Raw genomic sequence first — 17,150 nt, 5'->3', positions numbered from 1 at the left:
TAACTCCTGATATATGTGCCAATGTTTGTAGTTGTGCACTAATTATTGAATCTAATCCTATGTGAATTTTAGACTCAGAAGCCACCAACCATGTGACCAAAGACCACACAAACTTCATCGAATACAGGAAGATACCATATGGTTCGAAGTGGTTGTTTCTAGAGAACAACACTAAAGCAGAAGTCAAAGAGATCGGGACCTGCAAATTGGATTTGCGAGGATGATCTTTATTATTACATGATGTTCTGCATGTTTCAGAGATTCGACGAAATTTGATTTCAGTTTCTGCTTTGTCTATGTTAAACTATAAACTTGTGTTTGGAGATGTCAATGTTGACATCCTTAGTGGACAAACTTTAGTTGCTTCTGGTTTCTTGATGAATGGTTTCTATGTGTTGGACACAAAACTTAAAAGTTTGAATGTTAGTGATGAATGTTTTTCTCTTGTTTCAACTGCTAGTAATATGAATGTGGATGTATCTATATGACATGCTCAACTTGGACATATAGGGCAAAAGAGAATAGATAGGTTTGCACGAGAGGGTCTTTTGGGATCCTATGCGAAGATTGAAATGCCTATATATGAGCATTGTCTTGCTAGAAAAGCGACTCGATTGCCTTTTGTAAAGGCAGTTAGAGCAACCTATCCTCTTCAATTAATCCATTCCGATATATGTGGGCCAATGAATGTGACAACGAGGCATGAAGCTTTTTATTTTATTATTTTCATTGATGATTATACACGATTTAGCCGTGTATTTAATTTCACATAAATTTGAAGCATTGAATTGCTTTAGATCCTTTATGAACATGGTAGAAAATCAACGTGATCATAGGATCAAGGCTTTGAGAACAGATCGTGGACGTGAATATCTATCTGAACAATTCAAAGAATTGTGTGATGATAAAGGAATAGATAGACAATTGACTACTTGAACTTCGCAACAAAATGATGTTGTAGAAAGGAGGAATAGGACCCTCTTAGAGATGGTCAGGTCCATGATGGCGCAGACAAATTTACCCATTTCTTTTTGGAGTGATTGTTTGTTGATTGCAGTCCATGTATTAAATCGTGTATCAACTAAATATATTTCTTCAACTCTCTACGAATTATGGACAGACAGAAAGCCTGATTTGTCTCATCTCAGACCTTGAGGGTCTGCTGCATATGTCCATGATATTTTCCATCAACATGGAAAATTAGGTCCTAGGAAAAAGAAGTGTATCTTTATAAGATACTGTGAACACTCAAAAGAATATGTATTCTTAGGAGAGAATACAACTAGGAGTATTTCTGAGATAGATTCTATAGATGTCATGTTTATTGAGAGTAATTTTCCTAAAAGAGAAGAGATAGAGCGTAACTTCTAATTCTATAAATTGGATGATTCAGATCAGTCTAAAGAGATTAAACATCATGTTTTAGAGATACAAGAGGATGCATCTATACCACTATTGGATAGTGAGAGTAACACTCAAGTGGATATCGACTTTGATGAAGATTTGACAACTCGAAAAAGTTCAAGGAAGAGAATTCTTCGCCGAAGATTTCAAATTGAAGGGGAAGCCTTTGTGGTCATGCCCCAAGATGATAAGATACCTAAGAGTATTAGAGATGCTCCATCTTATTTTAAAATAGATGAATGATGCAAGGCTATGGAAGATGAAATGAAATCCATGGCATCCAATGAGGTTTGAGATCTTGTTAATCTTCTAAAAGGAAAAAAACCTATTAGGAGCAAATAGGTTCTCAATATTAAGAGGAATGTTGATGGATCTATCGAGTGATACAAAACATGTTTGGTTGCTAAAGGATATACACAGATAGCAAGGATAAACTATGAGGCGACATTCTCTCCTGTGGTCAAATTGACCTTTATTCGCCTTTTGTTAGTCATAATGTCACATATGAATTTAAAATTATATCAAATGAACGTTAAGACTGCATTCCTAAATGGAAAACTGGATGAAGAAATATACATGGAACAACCCGAGGGGTTTGTTACTGCTGAATTTGAGCACAAAGTATACAAGCTCAAACAATCCATTTATGGATTGAAGCAGTCATCAAGACAGTAGTATTTAAGGTTTCATGAGACCATCATGAGCAATGACTTTGCTATGATTGATGAGGACTACTGTATTTATCTTAAGCGTCAAGGTCCAAAATTTGTAATTCCAACTCTATATGTAGATGCTATTTTATTGGCTAGTAATCATTTAGAGTTTCTGAAAACCATTAAAGAATGGTTGTCTATTCATTTTGAAATGAAAGACATGGGTAAAACATGCTTTATGTTGGGCATAGAGATTAAAAGAGATCGTTTAAAAAGACTTATTTCTCTTTCACAAGAGTCGTATATAAAGAAGATCTTAGAACGTTTTCATATGCAAGATTGTAAACCCATAGATACTCCTATTATAAAAGGAAATGATTTAAGCCTTAAGGTATGTCCAAAGGAGTCAAAAGAAATAAAAGCTATGCCTAAAGTCCCTTACTCTAGTGCAGTAGGCAGTCTGATGTACCTAATGATGTGCACCCGACCTGATATATGTTATGCAGTAGGGTTGGTGAGTAGATATCAAGCTAATCCAGAACAAGCACATTGAAAGGTTGTCAAGAGGATTATGTGATATCTTAAAGGCACATTTGATTCAGTTCTTTGCTACCATGGTGGTAACATGCATGTAGTAGGCTATACAGATGCAGATTAGGGTGGGGACCCTGATGAACGTAAGTCTACGTCTGGCTATGTGTTCTTGATGAACAATGGTGTTATATCTTGGTGTAGCAAGAAGAAGACGTGTGTAGCATTGTCCACAATGGAAGATGAATTTGTTGCAGGATCATTGGCAGTGCAGGAATGTATTTGGTTAAGGAGATTCATCAAACATTTGAGAGTCACTTTTGATGCAAAACTGTCAGTGACTTTATTCTGTGATAATCAAGCGGCAATTGCGTTTGCCAAAGATCTCAAGTTTCACAATAGAACTAAATATACAGACACGAGATGCAAGTATATACGCGATATTGTATCTAAAGGCAATGTTACCTTAGTATATGTTAATACCCAATATATGGTGGCAAATCTCTTTACTAAGTTGATTAATAGGGATTCTTATGTCAAGCATGTAAAATCTATGGGTATTTGTAAGATTTGATATGCTAATTTTATTCATATTTCTTTTTATGATTATTGTATAGCATGTTGCACATCTATATGAGTATACTGCCAGGTTTGAGATAAATCTTCTCACATGAATTTATCACCTCAGACGCTGTTTGTGGGCGGGATGAGATGTGATATAACAAAATTCAAGGTTACTAAATTAATAAGCATGCCATATTTTGGGGATATCATGTATTAATAACTCAAAAGAGTGGGAGTATGAGTTATGATATCCGCCATATATACGCATATGAGATACATCGCCCTAACTGGGTTAGGATGAGGTGTCGTGTATATTTAACTATATGGAGAGACCGACCTTGCTATCTAAATATCAAGGGTAACCTGGTTGACTAGATCTGAGGACTTGGATAAACATTACATGAGAATGTACATCCTGAAGGACTCAAGTTAGTTTCTCGGGGAAGAACTGAACTAGTATAGATCTGCATGGCAAAAAATTTATAGTATATGCATATACTCACTAGAGTGAGATAGTCTTGTCGTAATACATGAGTCATACCATGTATGTTGCACCATAACTATAAGTTGACCACAAAAGAACATGAAGAATGATCACTGCTTCTTCATTCTGTGAGTCCTTGATATATATATATATATATACTTCGATGTCCTTATTGACTTTTGACCTTATTTTAAGGAAAAAGATGAGTGTTGCTACTTTAGCATGTTGCTTAAGGCCATGTCTGATCCGGTCTACAAGAACATGTCTAGGAAAGCAACTTATCTTGATTCAAAGAATGAGTGTTTGAAAAGAAGATCATTTGACATTTTCAAATTATGCATATGTTAAAAGCTAACTTATTTTACCATATCCTGGTGATGTTGGATTTATGATTAAACATATGACATAATGGAAGGCCTTTTCTGGCATAGCTTGACACTATAAATATGTGCAGAGGGATTCAGTATGTTAGAATGTGAAAAATGTATTTGATCTAAGACACAATGAGCTTCTTACCTGGCTTGTGTAGGTATACCTTATGCCATCTTATTTTTTGCAGGTTAGGCTATTATGTTACACTAACCGATATATAATATGCCTTCATTCTCTAAGCTCATGGGTCGCACAATCCATTTGCCAGTATGAATACCCGATGTTATTCATCATTTGAACACATATGGTATTCCTTCTTTTAAGATTTTTTCCCATCATGTGCGAGTGGGAGAATGTTGGGTTGGGTACCGGGTCCGCCCATGATGGGCGAGATCCAGACCGACCCATATTTGAGGATGGAGCAGTTTGAAAACCATCCACCTCCCCATCTCCTATTATTCCTCATTTGCGTGGATAGAGAGATAATGTGATAGATCTTGTGCACAGTGCGTGCACATTTGTAAAGAAAGAAGAAGAAAAGGACGGAGAGACCATCTTCGTGATGATAGTGCATCGTGAGACACTTGGATTGACCGTTCTCTCCAAGTGAGGGCACACACCTGTTGAGCACTGCGAGCATCAACAATCTTTTCTACGCTTCCGCTTCAAAGATGTATAAAATACAAACCCTCTTCTTAGATTTATATGTATTGATGCATGTATACATAGTTTTTTTCCATCACTAGTAATGGAGGTCAGAACTTGTGCGCTGGGCATGGGTGAGGTAATGGCTGATCAATGTAGAAAGTTGTGGGGGAAGGATGTATCGGTTTCAATCTTGTGCGTCATGGATGGTGATGTGGTAATGGCCAATTAATGCAAGAGAGCAAAGGGGAAGGATGAAAGGATATATGTGTATCTGTTTTTTTTTTAAATATCGTGCATGAGTTTTGGATGGAGTAATGGCTGGTCAATGCGGGTACGCAGGAAGCAAGGGGAAGATTTGTTTCATCGACATGCATAAGGTACTAATTAAGGATGGCAGTGGACCCGGGCGGGGGACAAGGTCTCCACCCTCGCCCTGTCTCAAAATTCTGCCCTCCATCTCTGCTTAGGTTTTCATTTTAACCTCCATCTTCACCTGGATCCCCGTTCAAAACAGGGTGAGACTCATTTTCTCCCGGTCTACTGCCATCACTATTAGCCCCCAATGAATGCTGGCCAGTAATCAGGGGTGTAGCTAGGATTCATGTGAGGGGGGGCAAACAGGGGTGTAGGGAAAAAAATTATTTGTGTGATAGTCGGGGGGTTCGGGGGCAGCGGCCCCGAAATTTTTTTTTTGAGATAAAATAAAAAATGGCTACAATTATTAATAAAAATCTATTTCATATGAACAAATCAAACTATTTGCTGCAGTCAGGGCTGGGCTAGGACTGGACTGTGCTACAAAAATGGATAAAAATCTATTTCATATGGAATCAGGGCTGGGCTAGGACTGGGCTTTTAAAAAAAAAAACAAAAAAAATTAACTGTTTCGGGAGGCAGGACTGGGCTACAGCCCAGTCCTGCCCCCCCCCTAGCTACGCCCTTGCCAGTAATGGATGTTGGTCTGTCTCTAATCTTGTATCGCGGACTTGCATTAGTAATGACTAATTGATGCTGCAGATTATAAGGAGGGAGATAACTGTTTTGAAACGTGTGATTGGCATAAACATGATGATGGCTGGATGAGCTGGAAAACCGAAAGAAGAGCAGGAAGGTGGTAAATATAAACCCAATTAGTAAATAAGAAGGATATTAAGAATTTAAGGAAAAAAAGTGCAACTCTTTTTAAATAAATAATAAAAATTTTATGTACAGTAAAAAAAAAAAATAGGCCTCACTTGGAGGCTTCCCAACTTCTGGTTCCTTACAGAGAGTAATGTGCAAGTTCCTGACCGTAGATATGATTTATATGCCTTTTTTTTTATTGGTAAGCTGGGTTAGGCAGACACCTACCAGTTACAAAATGTGTTGCAGATTTACAAATGTGCTAGTGTAGGAAACCGGTTCAGAGGCTTATCTTTCCAGACCATATCTTGACCCGTGATGCCCAATGCAATGCACCCATATTATCTGAGGAGGAAAATCCAACAGTCTTGTCCAATCCCTCTTGTTCACTTCCTCCCTACTTGAAAGCTCCAGCCTGAGTGATCTCTAATAGTAAAACCCACCTGCTAAGACCTTGAATTTGGAGTGTATAAACTAAAGATATGTTTATCTTTAGCCATCCCTCATTGGGTGATTCCCAACGTCCAGATTCATACATATTCGAAGAACATTCCATCTCACCTCATTAAATATTTTTCATGTTTAGATGTATTTTTAGCTCAACAAAAAAAATCAAGGGTTCATATTACACCAAAAACTTGATTAATTAAAAAAATCAAGAATTCTTGTTAAATTGATTTGATCTTAAATATGATTCTTAGTGAATAAGTTGTGAGAAAGACATCTATAGGTTTTAATTAAGCAAAAAAAACACATGCAAATGTGTTTTTTAAAAAGGCTTAGAACGATATGATAGATAAATGGTATGGAACGTACTCCACATTACAGGCCTCTAGATTGGTGATGTATAGACCATACATATCTATGCGATACAGGTAGGAAATGATAAGTTGCCTTGTGATTTGAAAAAATAAAGGCATTCTAAGAATTTCACAAATATTGCGGTGATTTTCAAAATATCGGCGCCATTCGCACGTGCGCAAAGGGGTTTTCTCCAATCGATCAATTAAAAACCCTATGTCAGTGACGAGAGAGAGAGAGAGAGAGAGAGAGAGAGAGAGATGTGGCGGTTGACGGCGAGGCATCTGCTGCAGGGGGTTCCCATCAAGAAGAGGCTATGGTCTCCAAAGGTACCCCAAGAAACCCTAATGTCATCTTCATCTTCCTCACTGCGTGATTCCTTTAGCGACAGTACCCAACGCAGCCCTCTTCTACCAAATCTTAGGTTTCTCTCTCTAGAAACTCAACCCATTGATTCATTATCCGAAGATACCACTTCTCGTGTGGATGGCGATAACAAAAACCCTAGTTTTCGCTCGGAAGATTCACGCTTTACTGCTACGTCTGTTAGTGATTCCGTAGATAATGATAACGAAAAGGGGGGAGGAAATGATGGGGATGATAGTTTTTTATCTGAAGAAACCCTGCAAGAGTCATTTCAGCAAAACCAAAATTTGGAAACCCTAGAAAACCTAAACGAAGATAACTCATCTGAGGGAAACGTAGAGAACCCATTTGGGGCGTCCATAGAACACCCGTTTGAGGAAGAAACAGAAATCCCAATTGGAGAAATCCTCGGAAACCCAGTTGAGATTAATGAAGAACAAGTTCAGAACGTGCTGTCCGTTCTCCAGAGCAGCTCGAGCGGGTCGATCGAATCCGCACTAGACGCTATGAATGTGGAATTGAGCGAGGATTTCGTTCTTCGTGTTTTAGAAGAACCCCATGTTTTAGCTGAGAAACAGATCGGGTTCTTCAATTGGGCTTCAAAGAAGGTGGAGTTCTCAAAGAAAGATTGGGCTTTTGATCTTCTGGTTCGTGCAGTCAGCGCAAATCTTAGGAAGTATGATGCTTACTCTTTATGGGATTTGATCAAAGAATCCATGGAAAGAGATAAGGGCTCAGTAAGTGTCAAAGCTCTCAATGAATTGATATTGGTGTTTAGGAGATTAGGAAAGGGTAGTGCTGCATTAGAAGCATTTAAGAAGTTCGATGAGTTTGGTTATGATCGGGATTCAGATACCTATTACTTAACCATCGATGCAATGTGCTGTCGATCAATGTTTGATGATGCATGGCTACTCTGCGAAGAGATGCTCAACTTAGGCATGATTCCAGATGGCAAGAAAACTGGCGAACTGATTGTTCATTTCTGCAAAGGAAGCAGAACAAAGGATGCCCATTTGGTTTACTTGATGGCTAAAGAGAAGAACATATCTTTGCCGAAGTCTGTTGTCAATTTCTTGGTCGGTAATCTGTGTAGGGATGACAAAACAGTTCATTTAGGCGAAGAGATGTTAAACGATTTTGTTGGGGATGCCAGGAAGTATGCAATTAAGCCGTTCTCTTCCCTCATTCGTGGCCTTTGTAGGATTAAAGATCTTGATGCAGCCAAGAAACTGTTACTTAAGATGGTCGAGATGGGTCCTCCACCTGGTAATGCAGTGTTTAATTCCGTTATCAATGGGTTTTCTAGAAGCGGGAAACTTGAAGAGGCGATTGCGATAATGAGATTGATGGAGACAAGAGGGTTGAGACCGGATGTCTATACTTACACTGTCATATTGAGCGGATTTGTAAGGAATGGTCAAATGGATGAAGCTTGCAAGTATTTCTTGGAAGCGAAGCAAAGGCACTCTAAGCTCACACCAGTTACTTATCATGCCCTTATCCGTGGATATGTGAAGATGGAGAATTTTGACAAGGCACTTGAGCTTTTGCATGAGATGAAGGAGTTTGGGGTTTCCCCAAATGCTGATGAATATACTAAGCTGATCCAGTCACTTTGTACGAAGGCTCTGGACTGGAAAATGGCTGAGAAGCTATTAGAGGAGATGACAAAGAATGGACTACTTCTCAATGGGCTCACTCGTAGTCTTATATCTGCACTTAAGGAATTGGAAGGAGAAGAGTTGAATTTTAGAAGTGAAAGCATTGAAGCTTCATCATGAGTTGAAACTTTTTGAAATTGGTTGCTTTTGGACTTTGGAGTTCATCTTGTAACAGTTTGATAACAGAGTCAAACACATGTATGAGGTAATGTTTCTCCTCTTTCTCTCTTCTTTCCCTTCTATAAATGATTTTTTTTTCATAGTTTTTGCTTGAAGAATGTTTAATTGTGTTAGATCCTTCTTTATTGAGAATGTGTTTTTGATTTTTTTGTTTCTACTGTATGGAGTTATTGGATACTCCTAGTGTAGGTCCGAATGGATAAAGCTTAGTCCATGCTTGTTATCTGTTCCTTGATAGGAAGGGTTTGGCAACTTCTTGAGGGGAAAGTATAAGGTTTCAATGCAGTCTCCCTTGTTAATTAAGAAATCAAAAGCATGGTTCTTTACTGTGATACAAACCGATCAACTGTGCACAAGAATTTTGCCAACTTATGCAATTGCCTTCTGCTTTCCGACACAGATGCTGTTTCTGATTTAGTGCACTGGTCGGCATACGGGAGAGAAATTGTTCTTGGCACTGAAATTTCCATATAGTATTCTTAGAAATGCGTTTGCGAGTAATTCAGAGTGTCTCATTTCTACTAAGAGGCAATTTGAGTGTATGATTCAACATATCTCTTGTTAGAGATTGACTAATTCAGGACACTTTATTTTATTTTCATTTCTTTTCTTTTCTCAAGTCTAGTCCGAGGGGAAGTCAAGATGGTGTGAGACAGAACGAAACATGCAAAGATGAAGTGAAAATGGTGAAGTGAAGATTTGCTTCTGACTTGGTCTGGATGTTTGCTAGAAGACCAGCATACCCTTGAATCCATTTTGTATTTGCTGGTTGTTTTGTTAATCATGTGATGATTGCAAGCTATGTGTTGGTATTGGTTGGTTCTTGGTTACATGTCTTCCTAGGCAGAATCATGAATCTTTGTTAGGTGCGATTTATATCTGTATGTCTGAGAGAGAGAGAGAGAGAGTTGATTTAATATGTGTTTGATATTGAAGACGCTGGTTGAGCTTTAGCTTGTGTTAATGGGTTGCAAGCAATATTGTTAATATGGGTTTTGAACTTGATAGTCTGATTCAGACTCAAACCGATCTGAACTGAATCAGTCACTTTTAACTTTTTTTATTTATTTATTTAATCCCCTGATTCAGCCCAAATGAGGCCGGTTGTACAATTCAAGGTGAATTGGGATTGAATGTCTGATTCAATGTGAGTGGGACGATTCAGATGCAACAGGCTGATTCACATTGATGCTGACAACATTGGTCGCGAGGGCTGGCTTTGTCCAGTTTGGCCTAGGAGCAGCCTACATGCCCTACTTTTTGGGTGTTTGCTGTCCTGATGACCTCAAGTTGGTATCCTGATTGGATTGAGTTTGAGCTCGCTTAGTTTTACCCAAACTGAATAGTTGGCACTGGCCTTATCCCTTGGTTTCACGACTTGTGTGATAGTTTAAAAGTTGAAAGCATGAGTTTGAAGAGTCCTCATTTTTGTATATTATTTATTCAAATTTGTGCTTGGATTCTATGCCTATATTTGAGTCAAACATAACTTTGCAACCGGATGCCAAAATTCTGTGATTTTTGTTGCATTGAAAAATTTATTCCATGTTGTAAGCGGGGTCCTGTGCCAAGCTGAAGTCCCAGGTTCCTACCCTTGGCTTAAGAGATATCTGGTAGGGATCTGCCTAACCCCAGCTTGCCTTAAAGAAAAGAAAATTATTCAATTTTCTAAATTCTGCATTTTTAATTCAAAAGCAAATTCATCTTCTTTTATGTCTGAAATTGCATCACATGCAAAGTCTGTATTTGGCATATTAAGTTTTCTATTTAAGTGAGATTGTGATGATTAATTGTAACTTTGTTGATCATTATTTTTCTATGTTTTTATCTGATTGGATCTTTTGGTTTAATTTAATGGCTATTGATAATACTTATATGTTTTGTTTTTAATCATAAAGTATAGGTTATTTAAAATTAGACCCACTCAGATTTGTCTAAATGTTGTAATTGATTATAAATTGTCTCATATATTAATTTAAAATATTGATTTGATCATGGTGATTTCATTTGAATATTTAAATTGACATTTCATGGATCATGTATAAAAGTCTATAGCTTTCTTTCATAAGAATGATTATTTTAAATAAATGAAAATTAAAAGAAAAGATATGCAATTGTTTTTCATAGAATAAAGTAATGAAATACAATGTATTCGATTGAGAATTTGTAAAGTTTATAGGTTACTTTTTAGTATCTCGACCTATCACGTTTTCCAATAGGCTTGGGTGTCTGTGACCCTGCAAAGAAAATTTCTAAGAGAAGATGACCCAATTCGAGAAACAAATAGAGGAACACCCACCTGCTATATTGAGGCAAGATAAATTCTAAATGAATAAAAGTAAAGAACATAAATCGTGACCTGGTATGGTTGAAGAGAACCTAAAGTTCTATAACACAAACAATGACCATGTACGTGAGAGCAGAAAAAGGGTTATCTCTAATACCTGAAACTACGATTCTCCAAAGATGTAACAGAAAAAAAAAACAAATTGGAACACAAACACAAAAGGAACACATACAGAGAAACAAAAAACACAAAATGGAGAAAAATGAATGCACCCATCAAAGCCACAACTGCAATCAATACGGGTGAGAACATGTTTTTTGATGAAGAAATACGAAGAAGAGGAAGGAGAACCCCTAACCCCTAACAGAAATCTAATTCCATATTCTACAATAACCCCAAAACCTGGAACAAAAATCTCAATCAGTGGGGCTATACTTTAGATCAAAGGCAGTTCTGGTTGGGTCAGGGCTTCACAGCAGAGGCGATGGTCAGAGGTCTGAGGCGACGGCTGGAGATGGTCCCAGGGAGCAGCACAAAAACTGACAGGGAGATGGGGTATATCCAACAGTATTTTCGAGCTTGCAGCGAGGAGAGGGAGAATTGGTTGGGCTTCACAGCAGAGGCGGTGGTCGGAGGTCCAAGGCGACGGCCTGAGATGGTCTGAGGGAGCAGCTCAAAAACAGAGAGAGAGAGAGAGAGAGAGAGAGAGAGAGAGAGAGAGAGGTATCAGGTCAAAATAGTAGGAATCAACTCTTGGATCATACATAAAAATACTTTTGAGGTTTGAAAATTTGGTACACGATTTTTCAATCCTTGTAAAATTTGATATATACGTCAGAAAAACATGATCCAAAGGTCACTTTTTGCTAAACTTGATATGTAGATCTTATCTGGAGGGTCAGATGTGTGAAAAAACTGAAAAAGAATGGAATTATTACATTTTTTCACTAGGAGTTCCGTACCCACGAGTGTAGCAATATATATATATATATATATATATATATATATATATATATATATATATATATATATATAAGAAGGTTGCATAGAACATATAAAATATGAACTATTAACTGTAATATATAAAAATATGTTTTTAAGTGTAATATATAATATATATATTTCATGTATAAAATAACATGGAATGTTTTTTACACAAGCCAGCTCATGTTCAGCTCATCTCATTCACAAATGAGCTAAGATTGAGCCTGGCTTGGCTAAACATGAACATAAGCCAAGTCATGAGCTCAATCCACTAATAAACGAGCCTAGCCTGAACATCCCTGTTCAGTTCATTTACCCGCCACCCTAGCTACTTGTTCTGCCATGCTCCACTAGAATTACGTATCCCATGACAACAACAAGAAGGCACCAAGAGGAGAGATCCAAGTTCTGTCCATATAATGTGATAGACTCACAGTATTGTCCAAAGCAACACTTTTTTATTGATTGTCATCAAGCACGGGCCTCATGAACAGAGGCAAAGAGTACTACTTGTTTTAAGGGGCGGGGACATTATGTTCAGCACGAGGTGAGATCTCCTCGCCCTCCAATCCAGCTTGGCTACCTGCAACTCCAAGCCTCAGCAAGGCCTCTTCCCACTTCCTCGAGGGTCCCTTCCATGAAAAATCTTGTACCATGCAGTTCCTGATCATCTCCTCGTGAGCTGGTGTCCCGTAGATGGCCAGTGATCTTTTCACTGAGTTTACAAGTGCTCTCACGTCTGCTGGATGAACGACATCACACTGAGAATGCATAGAAAAACAGTAAGAATGCAAATCATTAATGCCAGTATAAAGAAAAACCCAAAAAATTGGTAATCAAAACCATTTGCATACGTCTACACTGAAGGCACCCATCTGGAACCCTGTGAACCCGTCCTTAACAGTGTCGGCCAATCCACCGGTGGTGGCAGCATTGCACACCTGAACATGAAAACAATATCAGTTTCTCAGCACAAGAAAATTGATACTAACAAGGTACATACCAGTCCCCATGACAAAGTTTACAGTGAGTGTCTCGACTCACTACTCTCACAAGCATCAAGTTGCATATACCCTAGGCAAAGTTGTCCATTGAGATGGTTCCCCAACCCTTTATGCCAGGTAAATATGGTTTTTGTGCAAAAACAACTTAATTTCACGTCCTCCACAAAACAATATATACAGTGAATTTCTTTTACACCATTCATTACGGGTATACATACACATATACTTGCATGTATTCATACATATTTGAGTATTGATCTCAAGAGGGAAGCCTAAATCTGAATTGCACAGAGAAAATTAAGCACCTTAGTTCTCACAATAGTTTACTAGTAGACGATTGAAAATCAATGGCAAGCCGCCAACTCGATCCTACTTGAGCTGAACCTATTACTCGTAAAAATCTAATGAAAAGTAGCTCAACAAAGTTGGTCCGAGTTCAGGGGCCCGCAAAAAAAAGCATGAAATGACAACCCTTGGAATTGGATTAAGATAAGCAATTCCTTATCCAGACTACTAGAGTCTCAAGCAACTCAGATTGAGTCCACTGCAACTTGGTGCTCAGGAATACGGGCAACAGATAAGAAAACAGAAGTCTAATAATTAAACCCTATGAAACATGAAGTCTAATAAATATGGCTGTATGTATACCGTCCCATAGTTCATTCCTTGTAGCTGGACAAGGCCACAAGGTTCAAATCTACTAGGAATCAAAAGAAAGTCAGCTCCTGCTAGTATCTTATGGGCGAGAGGGGCATTAAATTTGGATACTCCTCTAGCTTTCTCTGGGTACGAAGCCTCCAACTGTTGAAGCTGATTCTCCATTTGTTTCTTCCCAGTTCCCTGAACAGACAACAGATATCATGATTAAACAGAAGCCTGTTAACAATACATTCTTGTTTGGTGGATATCTATGTTTGACAAAAAACATGGTTTTGGATCCACATTCACAAAAAAACATAGCTAAGGTGAGAGAAATGCACAATTTCATTACATACAAGAGCAACTAATTGAAGGTTCTCTCCAATAAACTCAGGCACAGCAGCTACCAGAATGTCAGAACCTTTCTGCTCTTCCAGCCTACCAATGAAAGCAAATAGTGGAATGTTACGGTCCACAGGTAGACCAACAGCCGCTTGAAGTGCTTCTTTCAGAACAGGCTTTGCCTTGAGGACCTGCAGAGGTTCTGTTAGCAATGGATGTAAACCTTCTTTCATGCTGTTTGAAGAATAACAGATTTGCACAGAAACACTCACAGTTGTAGCATCATAATTGACATCAATGTATTTGTCTGTTTTCGGATTCCACTCTATTACATCCATGCCATTCAATATTCCAGTTATCCCAGTTCTGCGAACGATGGAATCCAATTCTACTCCTTTAGATATCCCAGACATTAGTTCGTCTGCATAGTATGGGCTCACAGTTAGAACCTTGTCTGATTCTAAAATTCCAGCCTTCATCCAGTTAATTTTCATGCCTGCCACAGGCTTGCTATAGCTGCAAAGTTAACGTAACATGTTAGAAACTCAGTGTTGTCTTCCAACCGTAAATGATGGATGCTCAAACAGAGGCTAAGAAAACCATACCCATCAATGAAGTCGAAAGAGCTCTTGAACTCATCTGGTAGATTTAGCATTCCAAAGTCAGAAGCCGCAAACCTACCTTGGTAGGAAACATTGTGGATGCAAAATGCAACCTAGAATCATAATAGGATCCAAAGGGAATTAGAGTATTTCATGTATTCTATGACAATCAGATGTCTTCAACAGCAAGGTTGTTACCTTGGCATTTGTATACATCCCTTTTGATTTATACATGCTTTTCAGATAGCATGGAAGCAGAGAAGTGTGCCAGTCATTGGCAACAAAGACAACATCTTCCCCTGTTTGGAATATATAGGAAATGTTATGGATAACACAGAGTATCACTTTTTCATAAACAGCAAGACTAGAAAAAAGGAAAGTACCATATGGACCAGAGAAATATTGATTGTTGTTCAGATTGAGCACTCTAGGGGCTTCAAGAGCTGCCTGCACACCAGACACTGTGTGAGAACTCTATTGTGCGGTAACTAACACAGCCTAGTGAGAAGTGTGGGTGAATGCCATAGACAACGTATTATAAATGCCAACTGCTAATGTATCATAAAATGATAATGAAAAATATACCCTGCAAAAATTTAAGTACGTGCGAAAAAAACAAATGATACGATAATAGAACTTGATAGAAGGTGATGTGGTTTGCAAAGATAACAGATACAGATTTTGCAAATACTTCCATGAAGAGCCTAGAATAGGGACATCTTTACCTGGCAAAACAAGCTGAACCTTAGCTGGTTGTCTTGATAATCCTCTCCAGTTGTAGGGCCATACAATTTGCCAGCAGTCATTCCCCAAACCTAGAAATCCAAACATGCATGATTCACTTTCAACCGACAATTCCATTATGTAAAATACATGCTTACCAATAACCTACAGGTACAAGGTTACCAAAAGAGAAAAAAAAGATCTGTTAAACCTTTGCAAGGAACCATGGGTGATCAACAAAAACGCGATCAACTCCTCTCTTGAAGGAATGGAAAAAGCGTACATTTTCAACTCTGTCTGCAACCTTCACCTGCAAGTTTGCCCATTGATGATCAGTACAATCCCCTAAATGAAGAGAAAACTTATGCTGAAGAAAAAAAGAAGCAGAATTACTTCAAGAATGCTGCAAGTACCTGGACTAATACACTAGTATCCCATGAATCACTGTACTGATCATAGCGAGGAGAGATTGTCATGACACGATGGCCCCTAGCCTACAGAAGAACCAAGAATTGATGCCTTAGATAAACACATTCAACATATGGTATGTATTAAATAGAATGAGTGAAGTTATGTTCTAAGCTTACAGCCATTGCGGGAGGGAGTCCTCCGACAACATCACCAAGTCCTCCAGTTTTACTCCATGGAGCCACCTCTGCTGATACAAACACCAAGTTCATTCCTTGCCTACACTCAATTGCACCGGTTGACCTTCTGTTCTCCTGCTTAAAACCTGTTCTGGCAACATGGCCATAAATTACTGAGGCATCCGTCTGCAAAGCTGAAGCGGTAGAAGACCTTAACCCATTGTATGACTTAAGTTGGTGCCTGTGGAGATAAGACCTTCTGCGAGCAGCAGCATTGTTTGCAAATGGCACTGGCTCTGAGTCACAAGCTCCAATGCATTTAAAGTGTGAGGCACCTGATATCAAGTGTGCTGCAGCATTCAGCGTTGCCATTGCAGTTTTGTAGCCAGCACTGTAGCAATAGGAACGAAAAGTTTAAATAAATTCAACTGCAGAAACCAAACGACCTTTGTAACAATTACAAGATTACATAACAATTCTAGCAGCTAGCCAATGATCTCGTTCCCTGGAAAGTCTTGGCGAGGGAAAACCTCATGATATTTTGAAAATTCTGGTTTTCCTGAGAAAGTCAGCATGTATAAAAAAATGTAAATTATGTAAGTAGTATATATAGAAACATAAATAAAAAACAATTTACTATAACAGTATTGCGAAAATTGCTTTTGTCACATCAATATTGTGATAAAAATATGATATTGTTATTTTGCAAATATTGTGCTTTCTTGCCTTTCAAAATATCACTATACGACATAGGGAATGAGTTAAACAATCAAGAACGGCTAAAGATCCGTCTTCCCTCATTTCATTTCTATTATTGTAAAACTGATGTTCAAACTTCCACATCTTACTTTTTATCATCAGAGATGCATTTTGTACATTGCAAGAACAGATAAAAACTAAGTCATACAGATTATAGGTTCAATGATAAATTATACAGACACACATAAAGACCACCAATTATTGAGCATGGCAGTAAAAAATGAGATGAAATTTAATAGGGGAGAAAACTGAAATTAAATGTTTAATAGGAGGAAAAAGTTCCTAGAAGCACATGAAGATCACAGGAGTTCTCAAAGCCAGAGAACAACCTAAACCACGCATAAGTCATCCATTTAGCTACTTGAACACCACAAAAACAATGACAAACCGGAAAAAAAGAAAAGGAAACACCAAAGTCATTTTTCCTTTACATG

The 17,150-nt window shown here is 38.2% G+C and overlaps 2 protein-coding genes across 4 annotated transcripts; one reads left to right on the top strand and one right to left on the bottom strand.

The window, feature by feature from the left end:
- Positions 1-6,818: 6,818 nt before the first annotated feature.
- On the top strand, positions 6,819-9,741 carry LOC149840104 (uncharacterized). 3 transcript variants are annotated; one of them, XM_090003035.1, is made up of 2 exons: positions 6,819-8,814; positions 9,410-9,741. In XM_090003035.1, exon 1 carries the CDS (start codon positions 6,840-6,842, stop codon positions 8,727-8,729), a length of 1,890 nt encoding a protein of 629 aa, XP_089859161.1. In that variant the 5' UTR covers positions 6,819-6,839; the 3' UTR covers positions 8,730-8,814; positions 9,410-9,741. The 3 variants fall into 3 exon arrangements, with proteins under 3 accessions (XP_089859161.1, XP_089859163.1, XP_089859162.1); XM_090003037.1 differs by having other exon boundaries at positions 6,820-8,814; positions 9,415-9,741; XM_090003036.1 differs by having other exon boundaries at positions 6,827-8,814; positions 8,957-9,741.
- Positions 9,742-12,169: 2,428 nt separating this feature from the next.
- On the bottom strand, positions 12,170-16,336 carry LOC149840103 (granule-bound starch synthase 1, chloroplastic/amyloplastic-like). Its single transcript, XM_090004343.1, has 12 exons — positions 15,958-16,336; positions 15,784-15,864; positions 15,582-15,680; positions 15,373-15,462; positions 15,031-15,094; positions 14,846-14,946; positions 14,651-14,760; positions 14,318-14,561; positions 14,060-14,236; positions 13,713-13,904; positions 12,915-13,001; positions 12,170-12,821 (listed from the first exon to the last, which is right to left on the bottom strand). Exons 1-12 carry the CDS (start codon positions 16,327-16,329, stop codon positions 12,576-12,578), a joined length of 1,863 nt encoding a protein of 620 aa, XP_089860469.1. The 5' UTR covers positions 16,330-16,336; the 3' UTR covers positions 12,170-12,575.
- Positions 16,337-17,150: the final 814 nt, after the last annotated feature.

This window comes from Nuphar pumila, chromosome 4 (assembly GCF_984573655.1).
Source record: "Nuphar pumila chromosome 4, dmNupPumi1.hap1.1, whole genome shotgun sequence".
NCBI lineage: Eukaryota > Viridiplantae > Streptophyta > Magnoliopsida > Nymphaeales > Nymphaeaceae > Nuphar > Nuphar pumila.
Note: the sequence above shows the minus strand (reverse complement) of the source record. Positions and strands in the feature narration are given on the sequence as shown.